This window comes from Giraffa tippelskirchi, chromosome 11 (genome assembly GCF_054371585.1).
Source record: "Giraffa tippelskirchi isolate mGirTip1 chromosome 11, T2T-mGirTip1v1.2.pri, whole genome shotgun sequence".
NCBI lineage: Eukaryota > Metazoa > Chordata > Mammalia > Artiodactyla > Giraffidae > Giraffa > Giraffa tippelskirchi.
Window position 1 is genome coordinate 133,004,968 of NC_137285.1, and position 26,285 is coordinate 133,031,252.

General features: G+C 34.0%; 1 protein-coding gene across 20 annotated transcripts in view; it reads left to right on the plus strand.

The window, feature by feature from the left end:
* ELP4 (elongator acetyltransferase complex subunit 4) overlaps positions 1–26,285 on the plus strand; it is a 225,989-nt gene that overhangs the window by 60,418 nt on the left and 139,286 nt on the right. For all 20 annotated transcript variants that reach the window (XR_014069375.1, XR_014069373.1, XR_014069376.1 and 17 more), the window contains 2 exons: positions 13,760–13,844; positions 18,391–18,579. Coding sequence is in view for 15 of the 20 variants with exons in the window: in XM_081544096.1 (XP_081400222.1) it covers positions 13,760–13,844; positions 18,391–18,579 (274 nt within the window). In the remaining 5 variants the exon portion in view is untranslated. The remainder of the gene's footprint in view (positions 1–13,759; positions 13,845–18,390; positions 18,580–26,285) is intronic.

Here is a 26,285-nt window from a genome sequence, read left to right on the forward strand (position 1 = left end):
TTACAATTTTTTTTTTTAATTTGATGTTGTTTTGAGTTAAGCTTTGCTAATAGGTATGTCCAAGCACAGTTCTTTTTCCCTACTAGAAAGATATTGTCATTCTTTATTATTTACTCATGAATCTACTAACATACTGCTTAATCTATTGTTACAGACTGAATGTTGGTATTCATCCCATCCACCTCCCCCAATTCATATGTTGAAACCCTAATCCCCAAAATTTGGAAATAGGGCATTTGGGAGTTAGTTAGATGAGACCTAGGTTCGATCCCCTGGAGAAAGGCCACCCATTCCAGTATTCTGGCCTGGAGAATTCCATGGACTGTGTAGTCCATGGGGGCACAAAGAGTCAGACACAACTGAGCAACTTTCACTTTCACTCACTTAGATGCCGTCTTGAGAATGGGGCCCTGGTGTGATAGGATGGTGACCTTAAAAAAGAGGGAGAGACGCTAATTTCTCCACTCTCTCCTTGAGTAAACACCCAGGAAAAGCCATGTGAGCTCATGGCGAGAAGGTGACCATCTGCAACCCAGCACTAACCCTGGCTCTCACCAGACACCAACCATGCTGGCACCAATATCTTGGACTTCTAGTCTCCAGAACAGCGACAAAATAAATTCCTGTTGTTTAAGCTACACGATATTTTGTTCTAGTACCCCAAGCTAACTAATTCACTCACTGTATTGTAAAATGGCACTTTTTAAATTATAAATATGTTGGGTCTTTAATACTGAGTTTGCATACAGTTGGTATTAAATAAATGATTTTGTTTTGATGTGGTTTTTTCGAAAATTCAAGATTTTACTTTTACATATCTATGCTAACAATAGCTGCTGCTGCTGCTGCTTAGTCGCTTCAGTCGTGTCCAACTCTGTGCGACCCATAGACGGCAGACCATCAGGCTCTGCCGTCCCTGGGATTCTCCAGGCAAGAACACTGGAGTGGGTTGCCATTTCCTTCTCCAGTGCATGAAAGTGAAAAGTGAAAGTGAAGTCGCTCAGTTGTGTCCAACTCTTCGCAACCCCGTGGACTGCAGCCTACCAGGCTCCTCCATCCATGGGATTTTCCAAGCAAGAGTACTGGAGTGGGTTGCCATTGCCTTCTCTGCTAACAATAGCTAGTAGTAGCTAAAAGTTTTGTATTAACTAGAATGAACTGAATTATAAGAGAACTAGTTATCTTTCTGGGAGAATTTCTAGGAGAAAAACAGTGGAAAGTAGATAGGAATATTATTTACAGTCTTAGAAGTCATTTCATTTTTCTTATCCTGCTAAGTCACTTTACCATAGTAAATGAAACTTCTGTATAAACCTCTGTAGTATTTTCCTAGACAAATCATAGCCGTGCTCCCTATATGTTCCTACAAATATTCCTTTGTTCATACTTTTGTCAAAACACTAATTTCATTACACTTAACTATTTGTCTTGTCTACATTCTTATGTTCCCGCCAAGCTTTGGAAATCCTTGAGGAAAAGTTATGATTTTTTCCATCTATTTATTGTCTGAATCTAGGACACAAGTATTAAGTTGATAGTCAATGAATTAGTGAATCAAAGCATAAAATATAGTTATAACACAAATTAACTATAGTCTTGTTCTTAGCACAGAGATTTAGTGGGATGAAACCAGTAACTGAAACATAGCCATGTTAAGAGTATATTTTATTTCAAAAATACAGATTTTTTTCTTAGATTGAGAAGTAGAGAACCACAATATATTTAGAAGTTATAAGTAGAAAATTTACTCACGAAAAAGGAATTTTGGAAGAGAGCTTCTAGGTAAGACTAAAGGTTCATAACAGAGTCATAAAGTTATAGAAGTAGACTATAAACTACTCTATTCAAAGGATATATAATAAATGATATATTGATACAAACTCAGAGCTAAGGAAAAGCAAAGATACAAGTGTGAGGAGGAATTTTATCTACCTGTTTATCTGCTGGTGTTATAATTAAAGTAAAAAGATGCTATCTGAAACTGTAGAGAGAAAACTATTATCCTGAACCTCATTTTAACCAATGAAGAGAAATGACTTGCTTATATGTTTAACCTTTATTTCTTCTTTCTGTTCTTTAAGGGGGCCTTTGGATACATGGAATTTAATTAATCATTCTAGCATTCTAGCATACTATTTTCATTGGTTATTTTGTTATCTTCCACCTTATTCCCACATTCCTAATCCCAGTCATCTTGCCCATAGACATCCTCTCTCTTATTTATGTGTTTTATGTATATTCTTAGTTATTTCTACTCTTCAATAAAGCAATGGTTGACCCTTGTCTCCTTTCTCTGTCTCACTCCCTATATTCAGTCTATCAGTAAATCCTGTCAACTGTATCTTCAGTATATCCAGATCTTGATCACTTCTTGCATCCCTTACCTCCACCATACTAAACCTAAGTCACCCATATTTCTTGCCAGGACTCTTGGCATAGCCTCCTAATTAATCTTGCCCCCTGCTTTTTGGTGGCTCCTTTTTTTTGTCCAAAGCAGCCCTCATGAACTTTTTAACATAGCACTGTCCAATAGCACTTTCTTCAAGGATGGAAATTTTCTGTGCCTGCACTGTCCAGAATAGGAGCCATAAACCACATGCAACTAATAATGAGTATTTTCAATATGACACTGAAATTTTTGTTTTATTTTATTAATTTAAGGGTAAGTAGCTATGTGTGACTTCAGTTCAGTTCAGTCACTCGGTTATGTCCGACCCTTTGCAACCTCATGGACTGCAGCACGTGAGGCTTCCCTGTCCATCACCAACTCCTGGAGTTTACTCAAACTCATGTCCATTGAGTCTGTGATGGCATCCAACCATCTCATCCTCTGTCATCCCCTTCTCCTCCTGTCTTCAATCGTTCCCAGGGTCAGGGTCTTTTCTAATGAGTCAGTTCATCCCATCAGGTGGCCAAAGTATTGGAGTTTCAGCTTCAACATCAGTCCTTCCCAAGAATATTCAGGACTGATTTCCTTTAGGATGGACTGGCTGGATCTCCTTGCTGTCCAAGGGACTCTCAAGAGTCTTCTCCAATACCACAGTTCAAAAGCATCAATTCTTCAGCACTCAGCTTTCTTTATAGTCCAACTCTCACATCCATACATGAGAACTGGAAAAACCTTAGCTTTGATAGATGGACCTTTGTTGGCAAAGTAATGTCTCTGCTTTTTAATATGCTGTCTAGGTTGATCATGTCTTTTCTTCCAAGGAGCAAGTGACTTTTAATTTCATGGTTACAGTGACTATCTGCAGTGATTTTGGAGCCCAGGAAAATAGTCTCTCACTTTTTCCATTGTTTCCCCATCTATTTGCCATGAAGTGATGGGACCAGATGCCATGATCTTACTTTTCTGAATGTTGAGTTTTAAACCAACTTTTTCACTCTCCTCTTTCACTTTTATCAAGAGGCTCTTTAGTTCTTGTTCGCTTTCTGCCATAATTGTGGTGTCATCTGCATATCTGAGGTTATTGATATTTCTCCCAGCAATCTTGATTCTAGCTTGTGTTTCATCCAGTCCAGCATTTCTCATGATGTATTCTGCATATAAGTTCAATAAGCAGGGTGACAATATACAGCCTTGACGTACACCTTTCCCTATTTGGAACCAGTCTGTTGTTCCATGTCCAGTTCTAACTGTTGCTTCTTGACCTGAATACAGATTTCTCAGGAGGCAGGTCAGGTGGTCTGGTATCCCCATCTCTTGAAGAATTTCCCACAGTTTGTTGTGATCCACATAGTCAAAGGCTTTGGCATAGTAAAGCAAAAGTAGGTTTTTTCTGGAAATGTCTTGCTTTTTCGATGATGCAGCAGATGTTGGTAATTTGTTCTCTGCTTCCTCTGCCTTTTCTAAATCCAGCTTGACCATCTGGAAGTTCACAGTTCACATATTGTTGAAGCCTGGCTTGAAGAATTTTGAGTATTACTTTGCTAGCGTGTGAGATGAGTGCCATTGTGCGGTAGTTTGAACATTCTTTGGCATTGCCTCTCTTTGGGATTGGAATGAAAACTGACCTTTTCCAGTCCTGTGGCCACTACTGAGTTTTCCAAATTTGCTGGCATATTGAATGCAGCACTTTCACAGCATCATCTTTTAGGATTTGAAATAGCTCAGCTGGAATTCTATCACCTCCAGTAGCTTTGTTAATAATGATGCTTCCTAAGGCCCACTTGACTTCACATTCCCTGTGTCACTAGTACTGTCTTATCAGACAGTACAGTTTTATAGCATTAGTCAGCTCTTATCACTCCTCTGGCTCAAACCTTTAATGACATCCCATCTCACTCAGAATAAAAAACCTATATGCAAACAGAGATCCATAAGGTCTACATGTCCTTACCTAATTTGGTTCCTTGCTGCCTCTCTGATCTCTTTGATATCATTTTGGTTGGGGAAAGAGTAAAGGGAATATCAAGAATGCTTTTAGACATGAGAACTAGGATAGTGCCATTTACAGATGTAAGTAAACATAAGCATATATCTAACAATATTTATTGAACACCTTCTCTAACGTGGATACTTTGTATGCTCCTGAGTACCTTTTATGAGCTTAAAATCATGTTAAGCTCTAGCTTCGTTGTAGTAAACTGTTATCCTTGATCATTTATAGCTTAAGAAAGCACAATTAAAAAAAAAATTTTCAGAATAAAAAAGTGCAATTAAAAAAAAATTAGTAAAACAAGAAGGGACTTCACTGGTGGTCCAGAGATTAAGACCGCACTGCCAGCACAGGGGGCACAGGTTCAATCACTGGTCGGGGAACTAAGATCACAAATGCTGAGGGGCACAGCCAGAAAGAAACAAGTAAAGAGATAAAGATCTCATTATGAATTGTGATAAGTAGTATTAAGACAAAGGACACTCTCCACACATCGAGTGGGGGGAATAAACTTTGTGTTGTGTTAGGCTGAGGCCTTTCTGAAGACCCGAACGTGATACTTGAAAACAGTCATAAGAAGAAAAAAGTGGTCTTACAGAGAGCACTATGCCAAGAATCGTTGTTGGCTTAGGGAACAGCAGGTGTGCTAGGAAAGGAAAGTAAGTGGTGTTTTATGGTACCTGAAAGGCCTAGTTGTTGAAATAGAGTGAGTGATAGCAAGTGTTACAGGAAGATGAGTTCAGAGAGATAGGGAGGTGTCAAACCATGCTTTTAAAAATTTATTCATGAAGGGATAAAGGTAAAAGCAGTTTCTACCTACATTCCCTGGACTTCCCATAGGGCATATATAGGCTTCCCAGGTGGCTCGATGGTAAAGACTCGGCCCGCCAATGAAAGAGACATGGGTTCGATCCCTGGGTCAGGAAGTCCCCCTGGAGAAGGACTGCAGCCCACTCCAGTATTCTTGCCCAAAAATCACATGGCCAGAGGAGCCTGATGGGCTATAGTCCATAGAGTTGCAAAGAGTCAGACACGACTTAGTGACTAAACAGCAACAGCAATCCTGTTTACATAAAATTTTACATAGCTTGTCTGAAATTCTTTTCTAACAAATTCAATACACATTAATTTAGGTTCTTAAATATACTCACTGATATTTGGTCGAAAAAACTCATGAAAGACTGGAAGCTAAATCCTCATCTTACACTATGAGATTCAGTATATATACATCAGTATTGGAAAGGCTATGAGTGAAATGCCAAAATTAAATAAGTAGTTATAATAACTCTGTTTATGTTTGTTTATTGGTAAAATACTCTTCAGAATCAAACATTTTTATCAGCATGCTTCCTAACATCCCACAATAATTTTTCTCAGTAAAGAAAGAAGGACTGATATAGAACAGTATCTGAAAGAACGTTCATTAAATTGTTAACAATGTTTGCCTTTGAGTGGTGAATTTGGGGTTTGTTTTCTATCCCTTCTATGTTTTATATGTTTGAATTTTTATGATGAAAACATCCTTTTCATAAAGGAAATGGTTTTCAAATCAGTGTGTAAAGTCTAACCCTTTGGGGATAATATAATGAAATCTTTATACCTCATATCAAACTATATTTCCAAAGAGTTAAAGATTTAAATACAATAAATTAAATTATAAAAGTAATAGAAGACAATTAAAGAGAGTGTCTTAAAATCTTGGAATGAGGAAATAGCAAACAGTATATCTAGTGATTCTCTTTGGAGGAATCAAAGCTCTTTGGAGAAATCTTTGATTTAAAAGAAAGAAAAAATAAATATGTAACTTTTTTTATTCTTAGATGTGCTTGAAGAATGATGAGGGCATGTCAAAAAGATAAGAAGCCAGCTTAAAAGAATTCCCACTAGCCAAAGAAAAGACAATTTGAGCATCAAAATAAATAAATATAGTAATGGATTGTAACCCATTTAATAAAACAGGAAGTCATGAATATTTATAGATAAAAATGAATGAATAAATACATTATTAACAAACAAGATATTTACATACCCTCAAAGTACCTTCCCACAAAATGCTGATGACTAAAAGGGGGACAGTAGAATTTTATGGTGGAGAAGCCTGGTAGACATGACCTTAATCAAGTTAAGGTCACCAATAATGGGGCAAATTGAAGTTATGTATCCCCTGATATGCAGAGTACATCATGAGGAACACTGGGCTGGAGGAAGCACAAGCTGGAATCAGGATTGCCGGGAGAAATATCAATAACCTCAGATATGCAGATGACACCACCCTTATGGCAGAAAGTGAAGAAGACCTAAAAAGCCTCTTGATGAAAGTAAAAGAGAAGAGTGAAAAAGTTGGCTTAAAGCTCAACATTCAGAAAACTAAGATCATGGCATCCGGTCCCATCACTTCATGGCAGATAGATGGGGAAACAGTGGCTGACTTTATTTTTCTGGGCTCCAAAATCACTGCAGATGGTGTTTGCAGCCATGAAATTAAAAGACGCTTACTCCTTGGAAGGAAAGTTATGACCAACCTAGACAACATATTAAAAAGCAGAGACATTACTTTGCCAACAAAGGTCTGTCTAGTCAAGGCTATGGTTTTTCCAGTGGTCATGTATGGATGTGAGAGTTGGACTATAAAGAAAGCAGAGCACCGAAGAATTGATGCTTTTGAACTGTGGTGTTGGAGAAGACTCTTGAGAGTCCCTTGGACTGCAAGGAGATCCAACCAGTCCATCCTAAAGGAGATCAGTTCTGGGTGTTCATTGGAAGGACTGATGTTGAAGCTGAAACTCCAATACTTTGGCCACCTGATGCAAAGAGCTGACTCATTGGAAAAGACCCTGATGCTGGGAAAGATTGAGGGCAGGAGGAGAAGGCGACGACAGAGGATGAGATGGCTGGATGGCATCACCGACTCAATGGACATGGGTTTGGGTGGACTCTGGGAGTTGGTGATGGACAGGGAGGCCTGGCGTGCTGCGGTTCATGGGGTTGCAAAGAGTCGGACATGACTGAGCAACTGAACAGAATTGAACTGATAGCATGAAGTAAAAAGAACTCAGCAACACTTCTGTGATATTCCCACCAAGTATTCATAATGTAAATATACCCATGAGGAAACATCAGACAAACCCAAATTGGGAACATTCTACCAAATGGCTAGCCTGTAATCCTCAAGTGTCAAGATTATAAAAGTCAAGAAAAACATGAGGAATTTCCAGGTTGAAGGAGGCTGAAGAGACAATTTGAATGTAACACGTGATTCTGAATTCAATCCTTTTGCAATGAAGGATGAAACTAGCACAGGTGGCAAAACTTGAATGGGATCTGAAGATTTTGATGGTAGTATCCATTTCCTAATTATATCAATATCCTAAGTTAGATGGCTATATTATTGTTATATAGGGGAATGTTTTTGTTTGTAGGAATCATACCCCAAATTATTAAGAAGTGATGGATCATCATGTCAGCAACTTATTCTCTAGTGAAACAGAAAATAAGGATTTTTGTTTTATGTATACAACTTTTCTGTAAATTTGAGATTGTTTCAGAATTTTTAAAAGTATAAATAGGTGTGTATATAGATGTATATATACTTACACATATTTAGTAAATTAAAACAAATTTTAAATTAGAACAAGTTGAGCGCCCTAATACAAAATGGGCAGAAAAAATCAAGAGGCTGTTCTCAAAAAGGATACAGAAATAGCTAATAAGGCTAACTAGTAATCAAAGAAATGTAAGCAAAAGCCAAAGAGATACCATTTTTTCAGCTATTAAATATTTAAAATGATAATGCGTTGTGTTGAAGATAGTGCAGAGAAACAGATGTCACTCATGTTAATTGTACAAGTGTGCATTGTTAAAGCAATTCTAGGAAAGTATGTCAAAAGTGAGAGTGTACGTTATCATTGTTGCCATCATACCATTTTTATAGGAATCAATAAAATTATTTCTTCTTGGGAAAAAAATAAAACTGCTTCAGCCAGTTTTTCAATCTGGACAATCAGCTCTCTTTTCCCAATCCCATTCTTTCCTTTGAGAAAAACAAAGTAAAGTTCAATTTCTTCTTGTATATAGGCCTACAGATGAACAGAGGTCATGTTCATTGTGCCTTCCACATAGTACTTAGCTCACTCCTGAAAGTAACTTATTAAAAGACATACTATTAAAAGACTTAACAAGTGAAAACACTTGTCTACATGTGTACAAAAAGATACATGCATCTCAACCTACATAGTGGGATTATTTCCACTAACCAAGATACGAAAGCAAGCTAAGTGTCCATTAACAGATGAGTGGATAAAGAAGATGTGATATACATATACAATGAAATATTACTTAGTCATTGAAAAATGGAATTTTGCCATTTGCAACATCATGGATGGACCTGGAGAGTATTATGCTAGTTAAATAAGTCAGAGAAAGACAAATACTATATTATCACTTATGCATGGAATCTAAAAAATAAAATAAATGAATAAAACAAAGCAGCAACAGACTTACAAATATAGAGAGCAAACTAGTGGTTACTAGTTGGGAGAGGGAAGGAAGAAGGGGAAGGATAAGGATAGGGGATTAAAAAGTACCAACTACTATGTATAAAATAAATAAGCTATGCAGGAGCCCCATATGAGCATTTGACTTTACTGAGACCACTGTACTGTTGGCTACCATCTCTCACCTGCCTTGATACACTCTTTCAGCTAATTAACCATCTTGATCCATGGTCAGCTTTGACCTTCACTTCCTTGCCCTTCTCTTACTTTGTCTCACTTTCTCAGCAAAACTGCCATTCTAGTTCAATGGTACTCTGAGTGAAAAGACAGAAAGTGGTGGTTGTAGGGAGGAGAGTGTATGAACTAAGATTGTACAAGGATAGCAGTTATTGATGATGACGAGATCTAAGGTATGACCATGGAAATGGGTATTGTGGGTTGAATAGAGATAAGATTGTTGGAAGAGAGGAGGTCAAGAAACTGAAAGGCCAGAGTATTTGAAAGATGAGTAATGACACAAAGTTGGAGAGATGACAGCAGTAAAGACGGGTAGTAGGAGATAATCTAGTGACTTTTTTACATCAATAATTAATGGAAATCAGAGTAAATTGAACTGAATTATTTTTCATGAAAGATCATAACCATTCTCAACAGTGTCCCTGTCAGTCAGTGGGTTGTTTCAAGATGCATACAGTTCTTCTGTCTTCATGATCTTAGTACTTTCCCAGCTGTGGCCCAGAGGTCTGTGCTGGCCACAGCCCGCCTTTGTGCCCTTAACACATTCCTGGTCCCTTTATGTTCTCTTAATTGAGTGTCCATGGTGAAGAGAATCGAACTCAATATCCTTAGGCAAAAAGCATCAGAAAAGAAAAATCAATAAATGGCATCCTTCAATGTAATAATAATGGAATTTTTAACTTGAAAATTACTTGTGAATAGACTTCATAGTCTTTATAGCCACATGCAAATTGTATGCTAATATAACTTTAGCTCAGCAAACTATTTTACACAGTTAGTTGAAACATTTGATATTGTGCCTACAGCCTTACAAGTATGTCTCACTCTTTGTCATAGATGAATACCTGAAATATATGTGTAAATAGATTTTTGGTAATACAAATTATATTTTCTCAGTGATTTGCATAATATCAAAAATGCTTCATCTTTACTTTAAGTCAATCATAATTGGTAGTTATAATAGTTTCTCTTCCTAAGAAGTAGTTAACATCAATATTTAAATGCACCAGAAGTTCTTACTTTTAAAAAGCTAACAGTGACTCATTTTAATGAGAAAAGTCATTCTTAAAATAGAAAAGAAAATTAATCTTTAAATCATATAATTTTAAGTCAGAATGGACAACAGAGATTATCTAGTATGCTCCTTTGGTTTACAGATGAGAAATTTTCAAAGTTCAGAACAGAAAAATTAAAAAATTTGCCTCAAATCACATATTCTGCTACAGTTGCTGGTATAGATAGAACTAGAACCCAGATCTTGAGCACACTTTCCACTGTGCTGTATGGGTACCTAGTTTCTGCATTTGTAAATCTGTGCTTTTCAATGTTGAATTTTCTTTATAAACCATACATCGAGTTAATACAAGGCCTACCTATTGGTGAAGTTCTCACCAATGCAACTAAAAGAAAAATACCTTCCTATGACGGGTGGCTCAGTGGTAAAGAATCTGCCTGCCATTGCAGGAGCCACAGGAGACATGGGCTCGATCCCTGGGTTGGAAGATCCCTTGGAGAAGGAAATGGCAACCCATTCCAGTATTCTTGCCTGGAGAATTCCATGGAGCCTGGCATGCTATAGTCCATGGGGTCACAAGAAGTCGGACATGATTGAGTAGGCACACCCATATATATGACTGTATACCTGAATATTTTGACTGTGTTGAATTGAGCCATGTTCAAACCTTATCTGAGCCACATTAGTGTATTTGGACCCAGAGAACTTTTCATTGAATCTGGACCTCACTCTAGTTTAACCAAAAGAACTTGAAGTTTTAGAAAACTTGAATTTTAGGTGCCACTTCTGTTACTTAATTGTTGTACAGCCATGGTAAAATTACTTAGTCTCTAACAGGTCTTAATTTTCTCAACCATAAAATGGAGTTAATGGCTGTATTTACCTCACAAAGTTACCATAATGATCAAATGTTGTGACAGTGATGCAAAAGGTTTTTGAGTATTTAATGTGCCAGATACTTTGCCAGCTGATATATCATATTTATTATCTAAGAGTTAGTTTTTCACTTATCAGCTAGTTAATTTCACATATACTGATTTTATTTTTGTAATGTTTGTTCACAGATAAAATCTTATCTCCTGTTACCTAAGCTTTTTTGTTGTTGAACATTTTTTCTTTGATCACATTAAGACCTCTGTAGTATTCCTTTGTTCATTGTTTGAGAAGGTGCAAGGTAATTATCTATTATTTATTATCTGATTACCAGATTTATTTTCTAGATATACATCTGATTTTTTTTACAGTAGTGTTTTTTATCTTTCTCAGTGAGATTAAATGACAAAATTACCTTTCACAGGAAAACTAATGCCATTTGTTGATATAAATTACAGTTCTCTGTTGCAAATATCCACTGGACCTATTGCTGAAAATTGGGGGAGGAGGGACATTGATAACGCATGAAAGTCTCATGTTTTTTTATCAACTTTTTAAAGATGTTAACTTGGGCATCAGCATATAGGTTTACATTGGGTAATTGGACCCCTTTTGTCCATATTTGTATATTAATATAAAGAAATTGCTATCAGACAGCATGGTAATAGCAGATACATAAATAATGCACCTGGACAATTTTTTAACAAAAGAAAAATTTAAATGCCCAATATTTTAAAGGTAAAGTTAAAATTCTAATTTTTAATATTTTTGTACTGTTATAGGACGGGGGAGCCTGGTGGGCTGCTGTTTATGGGGTTGCACAGAGTCGGACACGACTGAAGCGACTTAGCAGCAGCAGCAGCATAGTTTTAAAGACATTGTAGAATTTCATGATAGGTAATTTTACTATGAAAGTTACCAAAAATTATGAAAATCAGCCAAAATAATATACGTGATTTGAAATGTGCTGCCTGTGGGATATGTTGTACACACCATCATAACCTACCTTTGTTAAATGTTTGGAAACATTAATAAGGAAGCCAGGGTCATATTTGTAACTGGATTTACTTCTTGACAACCCCTGTTTCATGAGTTACTACACTGCTGAACAAATAAAAAGGCAACATCTTCAAAATTAAAGAAGTTTGATAAAAAAAAATTTAGATGACACAAGATACTTATTTTTAGCAAAAAATATATTACTATAAAATATTGTTGACAAGGACTTGTATCTCACGAAGTTTAACAATTCTTAGTATTTTAACGTTAATATTATATAAACTAGTTCAGTTTTAAAAGTTCTAATCCCATATATCTAAAAATGAATATTCTTAATATACTTAAGTGTATTGATTTTTTTCCCATTCATCAAAGTGTTTATTTTCCTAGAAATCTTACTATTTTGGAGAAATTTATTTTATTATAATCTTCTAATCACTGTTAGTGATTGGATTATATATGTGAAATAAGAAAAAAGACTAAGACATATTTGGCTTTATGTCTTGTTTTTGTTCTCATACCAGAAGAACCACTGTTTCCAAACCATTGAAGAGAATCTTAGATCTACTATAGTTATCTTATCAAGCTGTGAAAAGATGAAATGGAAAAATGGTAGCAACTAAAACTAAAAAAGTAATTTATGTATGTGGTATTTAGTAATGGGCCTTTACACACCAAATTTACTACCAAATACTTGAGGCAGATTTTATTATCGAACAACTTAGGGCAGAGGGGAAAATGCTTAAGAAACTTTTTGAATATATGAAATAATAATGGTCTTAGGTAGATTCATTATTGGTGGATTAGGATACACTGGATATGTTTTTGATCCACCCTCCTTTAACCCATAGTGACTTTCGTCAAATGGTTGGCTTGAATTCATTTCATAATAAAATCTTGGAGCAGATTGTAGCCGCTGAAGCTAATTGACCCAGATAGAAATTGAATCTGTTGTGTTCAAACAAAAACACTGTGTTCTGAAAGTTGGACTCGCCGGGACAAATATGTGTTAAGATGCGAAATAGTCACATCGTTGTCCTTGTGGAATATGATTATTTATAGACACATTTCCGCACTCACAAAAGTAGAAAAATATCTCCTTCGTGTAATACATTGTATTTTCATTGAAAATGGAGAAATAAGTATATGAGAAATAATTGTATTGCTAAATCCTTCGATTGGAGTAATACTTGTTTTGCACAAAACACCATTCTCTTCTCTTGGTTTTCTTTTGTTGTTAATAGAGATGTACTTTTAGACTGGATATGACTGTTCAATAAAATGTTTACAAAGATGTGCATATATTTTTGCTAAACAACATATCATTAATTTGGTGCACATTTATTTAAGTGGTTTGCTGCATTTCCTAGCTTCTTAAGAATATTCTTTAATGTTACCTGAATGCTTCAAATTAGATTTTCTTCTTTCCTATGGCAGGCACTTCTACCTATATGATCACTTTACTTAAGATCACAGTAAAGCAAATGCTTTTGTATTTTTAAGATCACCCACAGCTTCTACATATTAGGCACTTCAGTTTCTGTGAAACTGCAATGCTCCAGAATTTCATCATTGTCTCATTTTATGTTCAGACATAGCACACAAGTTATCCATCATGAAGAATATTATTTTGGCTTATCTGATATTTAAGTATAATCTCATAAATGTGTATCTTTTAATTAATTATTTACTGTTGTAGCTTACAGTTTGTATTTGCTATGTAATAAGCCCATTTATGTATTTGAACCACTTCTTATCAACAGTTCTTTGACCTCTGGCTACATGAAGCTGCTACAGTTCATCCAGAACATTATTTATGAGGAAGGATTTGATGGATCCAATCCCCAGGTATTGAGAAACTTCAAAACCTTTTTATAATCGTGTATGTGATGTTGTTTTGAAACTCTCTAGGGCTAGAACCAGAAAGCCTTAGGATAATCAACAGTGAGCAAGCTGTTTCTAAACTCAGAGGATGTAAATAAGCAGAACACATGCAGCCTTGGTTTGACTATAAATGTGTGTTTTGCTTTTTTGCTGAGTTCTCAGTGGATACACAGAAAATGTTCATATGCATTGTCAACATGAATTACTTTTAAATACGTATTTGTAGTGCTTGGAATTAATAAATAACATAGCTTGAAAATTACTGTTAAATTTACAGGACTTGTATTTTTCTATCTTAATTTTTTACAGTTACGTCACCCAGGCCTTAATTTTGAATTATGAGTTTCAAGATTTTATTTATTATATTATGCTTTGAGTTGTCTCGTTGAATAAAAAATGCATTTTTTATTTGTCACATTAAAATATTTTATATCTTAACTATTTCTCTGTAGCTCTATTTTTAAAAACTTCCTCTGGATTCCTACCATTAAAAATGTTCCGGTTAGTTTAACTTGAACAAAATGAGGGAAATTTTATTTCTAGATATCATGCCTTTCACAATTCTTCCTCAGTGATTTTAATTGCTATTGCTGCTAAAAGATTTGCATTTCATTTATATTATTTTAGCAGAATTATTTCCAGAGCACCATTATTTTTGTTGAAGAAGACAAAAAAGCCAAAAGTCTAATTTTTGGTATTATTAACTGTACTTGCTCTTAATTCGTATCATAGATTTTTAAATATTCTTTAGCTTATTGCTATATTTAACACTTTGTCCATGGCAAAAGGAATACTTATAAAATCTGTTTTGATCATCAGTTTAATAGCAGGTTAAAAATATTTATGTGTGTATGGTGAGGCACACATTCATTCATAGATGGTCTTTCATGTTTGTCACAGTTTTTGTGACAGCCCTTGGTATTTAGTACAGTTTTATTTTGGTCATTGTTGCTCCATTTTTGGTCTAGCTAAGATTTATGGGCTCCATGTCTTCTCTTTGGTGGCAGTGCCCGTCTGGAGAGGTAAATTGGTCCCTGACAGACACCTCTCCCCACGCACTCTGGTAACTATGGAAACAGGCATGTCATAACAGTTCCTGTGGTACATTGTGCAGAGCTGCTGCTCTTGTAGGATGACACATCTTCTAAGAGCAAGAAATTTTATAGACTGCAAGAAAAGCAAAAGCAATAATAAAACCCTCATACTTACATATATAGGTATGTACCCACACACACAAACACATCCAAAGAACCCTTAAAAGTAAGCTATTATTAGAATGGAATGAAAAGCTTTTCTTACTTGTTTCTTTGAATATGAATTAACACCATTTTAAATAAATGATATTTTATTTTATGAACATTAATAGACAACAGACTGGTTTGGGTCTCTGAACCAGAGGTTCTATAGCTTTCATAAAGATTAAACAGGGTTGATAAATACATTTTTATGGTAAGTACCAGGAATGCTAAAAAATAATTTTATTAAATATGCCAATAAGTTATTTTAAATATATTTCCTATTTTATTGGAACTAAAATATAGTTAATGAAGTTATATATTTTTGAATTATGAATTACATCATTTGCTAAATTACCTAGTCTGTTTATCTGTCTCAGGAACTTTAGATGACTTCCAGAAGCCACAAAAATACATCTATCAGGCACTACTTCAAAAAATATTATTCCTGAGTCAAGATAATATCCTTACTCTGATGTAAATCCTACTTTTTAAAAGGATATTTTCATCTTACTTTCTCTTACTACATTTTCAAATAAACTAGTTGGAGTCAACAAATGGACTCTAAGGAGCAGAATATTATATACTACTGTATAATTAATAATGGTAGTAAGTAAAGTATTGTAGCTTATCTGTAAAGATATTTGGAGTGGGAACTACAAATTGCTGTCATAATTTTATTTTTCATTTTCAGATATCTAAGAAATAATACAATAAGTGAAATTTGAACATTGATTTTTACTTAGAGTACCAGATTAAATATTTTAAATCTTCTCAAAGGAATACATTTATTTGTTGTTCAGCTGTCAGCAAAAGTTTATTTTTTTAATTTTATTATGCCTCACAGTATGCCCCATTATTGTATGGTATAGAAAGGAATTATATGTTCTAAACAACACAGGAAATTTGTAACTCAGCCTTTGTTTTTACAATACTGTCTTATTTTTAAAAATACAAATGTATTCTCTCTTGCTAAGTATTATGCTCAATTATGTTCTAATGTGCTATGTACCTACTTTACCTAAATATCTATCACTCATTCATTCTCTGGCTTAATCTTTTCACTCTTACTATACGTGTACATCAGTGTAACTGTCAAAGTCACTAAACTGTGGTTGTCCTGATTCTGCACCTGACAGCAATTTTGTTATAAACTTGTATAAACTTTTGATACTACAGTAGTAGGTAATGATGACTGTGGGTTAAAATACAGCTGACCTTTCTGAAATGTTGACAGGGTACACAATATAATGCTGCTCTCCTTTTACCATCAGATTTCATTCTAATATCCAGAGTTTGTATGGAAATTTTTTTTCCAGGTTGCTCATTCTGTTGGGACTCTAACTTACACTATAGATCATGAGATAGCAAGTTTGGGGATGAGAAAATGCACCTTACTCTTGCCATTTTGTTTAAATTCTGAGTTTCTAAGTAATACAGAAAAATGAATAAATCTGTTATATTTCACAGATACTTCACAGGAACTCATCAGAAATTTATTTATACTTCTAACATATACTGTTATATTTTATACAATACAGAAATACAAAGAAAGTATTTTTTATGGACTGTTGAGGATCACAACCTATGGTATCATATTGTCATCATACCCTCAAGGCAAGCAGAAAAGGAAACTGACCAATAGCCTTGATATTGTCATTGTGCTGTAGGTCCTTGAAGTCAAAAAGTTTTTCTCAAATGTGCTTAGACTAAATTCTTCTGTTTTAAATTTCATTCTCATAGTTTTATACAGGCTGTGGTATCACTTTATATATTTGAGGAATTATATAGGCTCATAGGGGCTTCCCAGGTCGCTCAGTGGTAAAGAATCTGCCCGCCTGTGTAGGAGACACAAGAGACTTGGAGTCGATCCCTGGGTTGGGAAGATACCCTGGAGGAGGAAATGGCAACACTCTCCTGTATTTTTGCCTGGAGAATCCCAGGACAGAGGAGGCTGGCAGGCTACAGTCCATGGGGTCGCAAAGAGTCAGACACAGCTAAGCACACACACAGGCATGCATAGTCTCATGGAGCAATATTCTGTTCTATCCTTTTTATTTTAGAGATGAGAAAACTAGGACCTAAGTACTATATGGGTTTTGTCCAAAATCATACATCTACTTAGCTGTACAGTACAGATTTAAAAGCCTCTATTTTACCTATCTTACTAACTACTATCTTCTTAGGTTTTCCTCTTGTAACATTTCAATGTTTTATTCATTTTCCCTACTTCCTTTTATCAACAAATCCTCCTTGGATTTACACAAAATCACTTTCATAAACTTTATTAATGGCATTTTATAGCAGCACATTTAGGATCTTGTTTCATCAGAAATCACGTCTAAAGAGGCATGTTCCAAATCTTTGCTTTAGAAGAATAAATCTTATTTTTCCTGTTAGAATTGTAATGATTTTCCAATTATTTCAGTGTGCCAGGTTTTGCTAATAGCTCCCTCCTTTGCCTGGAAATTTTGCTGAATTGCTAAGGAAAGCATTTGCAAAACATTTGTTTGGTTAGAATAACACAAACAGTAAGATTTATTATAAACATATCTGCTGGCAAACATTTATTGACATTCAAATTAGGTTTTACTTAATGGTTTTTCAATGCTCTTTCCCAAGAAATATCATTCACTGTTATTATGACCTTAATGTCAATGAGCTCAAGTTCTAAATGTTCACCTGTTTTTTGAAAAGTGTCAAATTATCATAAAAATAGCTTCAAGAGAGAAAAATAGAGGCAAGTGCAAAATGTTAAACACCAAAAAATACATTTTTAAACTTCCAAACAGAATAGTAGACAATGAACATGATAGAATTTACCTGAGAAATAGTGAGCACTCTGTAGTTTATCGTAAGACAGAATTTTGTAATACTAAGAATGGCTTGTACGCATTCTAGTTTAGATTCTCTTTATTCTTACCTGTGATTTGTTATGTATTACTTTAACTGCCTCGAACATAATTCTTAGAGTAGTCACCGTTAAAATTTAGAAATAATTTAAAGTTTAAGGCCTGTGATACGCCTCAATTTTTCCAAAAGGAAAAAGCACAAGAAAAAAAAATAGTTCTGCTATTTTTTATAGTATCATAATCTGAAAGATCTCCTTTATATTGCCTTATTATTGATACTACATGAAGTTTTTTCCCACATCTGTTGACATTATCTCTCTGATCTGTTTTGAATAAAAATAAGAACTGGCAGATAAAAGTAAAAGAGGTATCCTGTCGTTTACTAAAACTTAATGTGTTTACCTCTCTCTCACTTTCCCTTAGAAAAAACAGAAAAACATTTTAAGAATAGGAATCCAGAATCTTGGTTCACCTTTGTGGGGAGATGATATTTGCTGTACAGAAAACTGTGACACGAGTCACAGCCTCACGAAGTTCCTCTATATACTCCGTGGGCTTCTGCGAACCTCTCTTTCAGCCTGTATCATTACAGTGCCAACACACCTTATCCAGGTAAGAATTTCCCAAAACTACTTTCTCCTAACTCGTGATTCATTATTGAAGAGCAGTATATAAATGCTTTATAAATTATTTTCATGTGTCATTTGTGTAAAAGAGATTTTAGATGCTTAAAATGCCAAAACAGCAAGGTATCTTTTAAGATTATTCAATTGTTTAGTATCTATGGTTTTAATATACATGAGTATATGGTAATTTCATCTTTACTAACTTTATTATAATTTTTCTTGGATTTATTTTAAACTTGCTAATATCATTGTGACATGAGGTTGATTTTGCTGCAGTATCTTTTCATTGATCATAAAACCAATCGGAATATAGATCTTGAAGAGATATTTTTACACCTATGTGCAGCAGCATTATTCACAAGACCTAAAATGTAAAAACAGCCTGACTATTCACTGACAGCTGAATAGATAAGCAAAATGTGGCATATCCATACAACAGGATATTATTCAACCCTAAAAAGGAATGAAATTCTGATGTGTGTTACAACAGGAGTAAATATTGAGAACATTTTGTTAAGTGAAATAAGTCAGTCATTGAAAGATAAATACTGTGAATCCACTTATATGACATACTTAAAGTAGTCAAAATTACGGAAACAGAAAGTAGAATGGTGGTTGCCAGGAGCTGACAGCAGGAGAGTGAGGACTTATTGTTTAATGGATATGGAGTTTCAGTTTTAGAAGATGGAAAGAGTTCTGGATATAGCTGCTGGTGATGGTAGCACATTATGAGTGTATTGAATACCACTTAACTGTGCACTTTAAAATGGTTAAAATGGTAAATTTTACATTATATGTATTTTACCACAGTAAAAACAAAATGGGGAAAAAAGAAGCTGATCTGAATAAGACTGGTCCCTTTCTTGCCTCTTGTTCAGATATATGTGTGTGTGTGTGTGTGTGTATATATATATTTATATATATATATATATAAAATATATGTGTGTGTGTATATATATATAAAATATATATGTGTGTGTATATATAATATATATATAAAATATATATATTATATATATATAAAATAATTCTGAAGCCACACTCTCAGAAAAAGAAGCCAATCTCCCCAAGGAAAGAAGGGTCTTTGTAAGATTTCCTCATCGGCTCGAAAAAGTTCCTGTGCTAAGAGTGTTCAAATGGCAAGTTTGGAAGTATTTCCTCAGTGTGTGTGTGTGTGTGTGTGTGTGTGTGTATACAGTATACACATATACACTGTAACGTGTGTGTGTATATACATATAAACTGTAACATGATACTAGAAATAACTGAAATATTTGCTGCAATGAAGGGAATGTGAAAGTCAAAATAACTAAATCACTGAAATCACTAAATCTTTTCTAATGAACATACTAAAACATTTTGATTTGGAATACATTATAGCAGAGAAGTTTTGAGGTTTGTTTTACTTCTCTGAAACATAGCAATTATAACAATGAGAGTAACCAGCAAGCACTTTAGGTCAGGACCTGACAATTCTTATAGAATTTTTAAGTAAATGCTGTTATTGTCTCCATTTTACTTATAAGGAAACTGAAGTACAGAGAAATTAAGAAATTAGATCAAAGTTAAATACTTGAAAAACCATAATTTGAACCCAGAAAATCAGATTCTAGAATCATATTATAGGAATATAAGAGTTCACCTGAGCTAGGCTCCTGTCCTTGGATATGTTAAGAATTATCCCTGTTTTACAACTGAGATCTGAACTTAAATGACATATTCAAGCAAGTCAAAGAAACAAGAACTATATACTTGGTGACACTCCAGAGGTCCATGAGAACTTTACGTTTAGTTAAATTAGCAGAAATATAACATATAATTGAAATTTGGAGGTCTATAAGGAGTCTAGTACTTGAATAAGAATAGACATATAAATCAACAGAATAGAATTGAGAGTTTATAAATAGACCCAGTCATCTATGCTCAACCAGTTTTCAACAAGGGCGCCAAGACCATTCAATAGGAAGAGAACAGCCTTTCAACAAATAGCATGGGACCGCTTGATAGCTACAGGCAAAAGAATGAACTTTGGACCCTTACCTCATGTCATACACAAAAAATAATTCAGAATGAATCAAAGACTTAAGTTTAAGAACCAAAACAATTATGAAACAAATACATGAATATATGTGATTTTAAAATTTATTCCAAAGGTACCTATGCAATAAAGAAGAGAAAGAAAAAAAGAATTTTTAAGCCATTTTTGGTAGTGATCATCCTTGTTATTTCAAGAAGAGATTCCAAACCTGTCGTGAATGTTTGTGACAGTGATTTGTCTAGCCTCTGTCTAAGGGAAGAGGAGTAATATTATATGAAGACCTTAGATCATCCAGTATTCACCACTGATTAAACAATGGTTGAGATGACAAGGTGAACTGGATGTCTGAACATTAACCAGTGTTTGAATTTTGGTATCTTATAGATGTGTTTAAATTCTTATATTACTGAAAAAGATATAATTTAAATTATACATTTTTAAATACCAGTTAAGAGAGTATTTTGAAGTAGAAATAGGAAAACATATGGTCAGACTTTGGTGATAAATACACCAATTTCTTCCCTGAACAGTTTTGCCTAGCAATCATATAGTAGTCTTGTAGTCCTAGTATCACTAGAGTTATAAAAAAAAATTCCTGTTTTTTGAGCATGACACCTGACCATGTTTTTTTTTTATCCAAATACACAGGAGAAAATGTAAAACTTAACAGTTTGCTAAAACCCTTCATGATATATAATAAATAGCGGATAAAACTCTAACTCTTAAAGACTGGCAAGGAAAATCACAATGTTTAGGCTAAGAGAATAAAAAGTACTTACAAAGCTAATCAAAGACATATGTATATACAGAATCAGGAAACTGAGTTTGTTTAATAAAAACTTACACAGTGATTTCTACAGGCCAGTCGCAGTCCTGAGATCTTTTAATATTAACTCATTTAATCCTTATATTATTATCATTATCATTTAGTCCTATATTGTTGGTGCTGTCATTATTTCCATTTTATAGATAAGAAACAAGGGACCGAAAATTTCAGTGACTTTCCCAAGATCATACAACTAGTGGAATGGCAAGATTTAGATCTAAGCAGTTCCCCCTTCAATTACCATACTCAACTACCATGCTATTCTGCTTGTTCAATGCAGTACTAAATAGGGCCAAAATTAAGAAGCAAACTGTGTGCAAAGTAGCATTCAGTGATAGAAGGAACCTGAGCCTTGGAGGGAGATAGACACAGTTAGTTATATGGTTTAGTCAAGTCTAACTTTCTCAGCCTCAGCTTCTTCTTTTGTAAAGATTCAGAAGACTAGCAATAACATGGACTGACCCGGTGCTGGCACATGGAAGGCACTCATTATATGTTAACAATTGACACCTTCACTATTATTACTTAAACAGACCTCCAAAACTGAGAATTTGAACAGAGATCAGTGGTACGAAAACTAAGGTATATAAGTGCATCAAAGCAACAGACATCTTCAGCTTTCTGCCTCTTTTCATGAATGGCACAGACAAGATCTTCTCACAGGCGGGACAGGTTAGGAAGCATGGCTGAAGTCAGACAGCCACTGAAGCCTTAGTAACATCTCCTTTTTGTAACATGATTCTTTTAACATCATACAGTAGCTTCCTCTCAATTATGACCAGTGCCACCCCTGAAGACTCTAAGTCAAACTTTAAATGGGGATTGAATAATTTAGCTTATTCAGTCAACAAATATTTATTGCAGGTACTATTCTAGGCATCCATGGGGATATAGTAGTGAATAAAACAAGCAAGGTCCCATCCTCCTAAAATTTTTTTCAATGTGAAAGATAGGATGGATGGAGCAGACGATTCATATATGTATGTATTTTGGATGCTTAAGATTGATATTTGATAGTTAAGTGGATTTTTGCAAGAAATAGAAATGTAGTTTGATATCCTTGGAAATACTGTCATATAATTAAACACCTATAGGTAATAAAATTGTGACACCCTTATTTGAATATATTAAGTAACACTAGATTAAAAATATATAAATTATCTATTCCTCTTAGACTGGAAAAACAACCAATCAGTGTTCTTACTTGAGTTATTAGCATTCTGTCAGACTTGTACAGTAATGATTAGTTACCCTTTATTGTACTTTTGGCATGCTTCCCATGTTTAATTTCATTGTAGAGAAGGAACACATAGTTAAGGAAATTACAAAGAGGGGAAAAAGTTAAAATAGGGAAAATAATGACATAGATTCAAAACTGATTTTAACTTATTGTTATAATAAGACTTTTGCAAGTAGAGTGAAAAAGAATTGTATTTGAACTATTTTGTGTTCAGCCTCACAACTTTGACCTTGATATAGTCTATTTCCTTTGGGTTAAAGATTATTTTCATCACAGTAAAGGAAATAACAAGCAAACATTGAAACAAATGCAGAAAAATAAATTCTAAATATCTGTTAGCTGAAAACACTAAAATTATTCATCAAATATAGTATGATTGACTTAAAATATATATACATGTATAGTCCTAAACAGTTTCCCTGTGAAGTTGTGTTATTACTCATATTGTGTCTTGCTAGAATATAGTTTTATTATCTACCCAAAGACACTTTATTAAAAATGTATGTGAAAATGGCCAAGTTAAATACAGACTTTGTTACATGCTGAACTGTAGAGTAAAGTGTCATTAGAAGGAGTGAAACTACGGACGGCTCCCCTATATTCCAGCATTACTCAGTTCCCAGATCCCTGCTGTGTAGTTGTTCCACTCGCCAAGAAGCCTGTTAAAGAGCCCCCAAGAGCATGTGTACAGCCCTCCATGTTAATAGTTAATTGGTGAGGATGGCAAGATGAGAGGACAGCCGAACATGTGGTCTCTCAGACTCAAGCAGTAGACAGACCTTTAGTTATAATAACAGCAGCTGCTCACATTCTCACAACTCAACTGTTCAAAACTCTGTTGTCGAGTGAAGGTTGTCGTGGATTGAAAAAGAAAGAGGAAAGGTTTCATCTAAGAGAAGTAATTAAAACCCTACCTTGAAACTCTTCCTTCCTATTCTTAAGAGAATATTATTTCATCTTTGAAAAACTTAAGTATAAATTTCCATATTAAAGGTTGTTATATTTCAGCTACATTGAACATTCTCCTGGGTTTTTTTTCCCATTTACTGTAAGAAACACAAATGTTTGTACACCTTTTGAAATTTTTAATGAGGTTTTTTGTTTTTTTAACACAGTGATAACTTTGAAGCTGTTACAGTAGGATACTGTTTGATTTCCATATCTAGCAAGATATGAAACAGTAAGGTTTTCTGGTCTTATTATGAATGAGAAATGGCTTACTAGTAGCAAAATTTGTTATCCATTTCCAAATTATACAAATATTTTGTGCCTTTTAAATTAATATTATTTTTATTTCCCAGTGACAGTTCTGCTTAAGAAAAATGGTGACCAATAACATTTATTCTTTTTGGAGATAGAACTTAGGTTCATGCCTTATTATGACTATACTGGTGATGTGAAAAGAAAATAAATTTCCCCTAGCTTATGCATTTTATTTTCACAATCTGTGACAGGTTGTTCTTGAGTTGTATTTTTTATTGATTGAAATTACTTTTCCCTGAAACTGTCAGGAAATAAATATCAAAACACTTACAGTTGTAATTAAAATAGGAAAGGTTATTTTTCTATACCTTTCTCACAGCTTTCCTTTCAAAAAGAAAATTTACTTTTCATCACTGCTAATCTATTCAAGCTGTCACAATCTACACTTCCAAGGAATTTTTAAATATAAACAACCCAATAAATTTCTCCTTAACTATAATAATGCAGGAATGAAAACTTCCTTGACATTACTGATGATAAAATATAAAATAAGATTTTCTCGTTCTACCATAATTCTTAGTATTGCAAGTATTTAATGTATTTGCTATTGAACATTAGTTAGTAAACTATTTAAACTTTCATTTATTCAGAGAAGATTTCAGGTTTGAAACTGGCCTGTAATATATTTTTATTGGTCACCATTGGCACTTGGTCAGTAATAGACTATTCAGTTTCTATCATATAGCCACTATTTTCCAACAATTTGATTTGTGGAATTTCCCTCCCCCTACCCCACCCCCAGCTATGTCACTGCAGAAAACTATCACTGACATTAGTTTGCTTAAACCAAGGAAAATTCATTTTCTGAAGAAAAGCAGGAAGAAAGGCCCTTGTTATACACCTCTTGAAAAGTATGTTATTTTAATTGATATATTTTCAAATCTATCTTCTTTAATATTAATATATTAAAACTTTGAACCCACTGAAGTGAATCATACAGTATGTTGCAGTATAGAGAAGTTCATAACAAACATTTCACGTCCATAAACTTTTGTGTTCATGCTGAGTATTTTAACAATTAAACTCTAAGTCAAGCAATGAACAACTTTAGAACTATCTACTAATATGGGATTATGAAATGTGGACTCCAGTGACCTTGTGAATTTCTCTCAGTGTGAAAACTTTTATTTTTAAAACAAACTAAGAATAATTGTATGGTAAAGGAATAACAGACTCTTGTGAGTTTATAAATATAAAATTTTAGAAAATATTTTTATGTAATTGTTGCTATGAGCATCATTATAGAAAGGCATAACAACACCTTCTGCCATATAACTTAATCTATCTTTAGTGGTCTTTTTAAATGCACTTTATTAAGGAGAATTATTTGAAATGGTCTTTTTAGATGCAGTTTATTAAGAATATTTAAGGATGAAAATTACAGATTTAATCTCTTGATCATGACTATCAGTTACTAAAGGATAAAGTCAGATTTTCTGGGTAACAAATTTTCATACTCTCAACTAAGAATCTGCCTTTATTTTTCTAGACCTTCTCAACTGGTCTGATATAGTGTGTAAGAAATTAATAGTTTTAAAAATGTAAATAGAAATAATTTTTAAAAATGAAATGAATCATGTTAAATTCATTTTAATTTTACACCATATGTGTCAAATTCCAGTCTTTGAAAATTTAGTAACTTCACACAAGTTTGGTTGGGTTGTAAGCAGAGTCTGTTATTTTTTTACAATAACAAATAACAGAACTGTGTTTCAACTGTACTCCTATACACTTGGATTTACAGATTTTTATAGCTCATATTTTATATTGCACAATGTAGTATCTGATTAGTTTTTAAATCAGATCTTAGCTTGTATGCATTATACATATATATCTAATTTACTTTCATGGTCAAGGATGTTTGAAAGTTTTTACACAGATAAACTCCAAATTGCTTATAACTTTCTGTCTATATAGAGGATTAGGAGCAGTATATCTGCCATTTGGTCTTAATATCAATATGCACATTAAATAAGGACAGCATACTTAAAATTCTCGGTAAGATTCATATGTATCTCAAAAGAAAAAAACAGTTATTTAGAAGCCTCTTATTATAATTAACCAAAGCACATTCAATAAGGCATATAATGAAAAATAATGTTGGTTTTAAAGACTTTTTTGCTTTGCCTAAAATTATTTTATGAAGTTTTGGTTCATATAACAATTCATACCATAGTACCTTATAGTGGTGATGGTCATTAAAGTACTATTTAGAGTCAAAATTTTCAAATATATCAATGATAGAAATAGTGAAATATCTCATCACAGTATGGAGATTGAGTCATCTGTTCAGGCATATGGAATCTTTGGCTGCTGGACTGCATA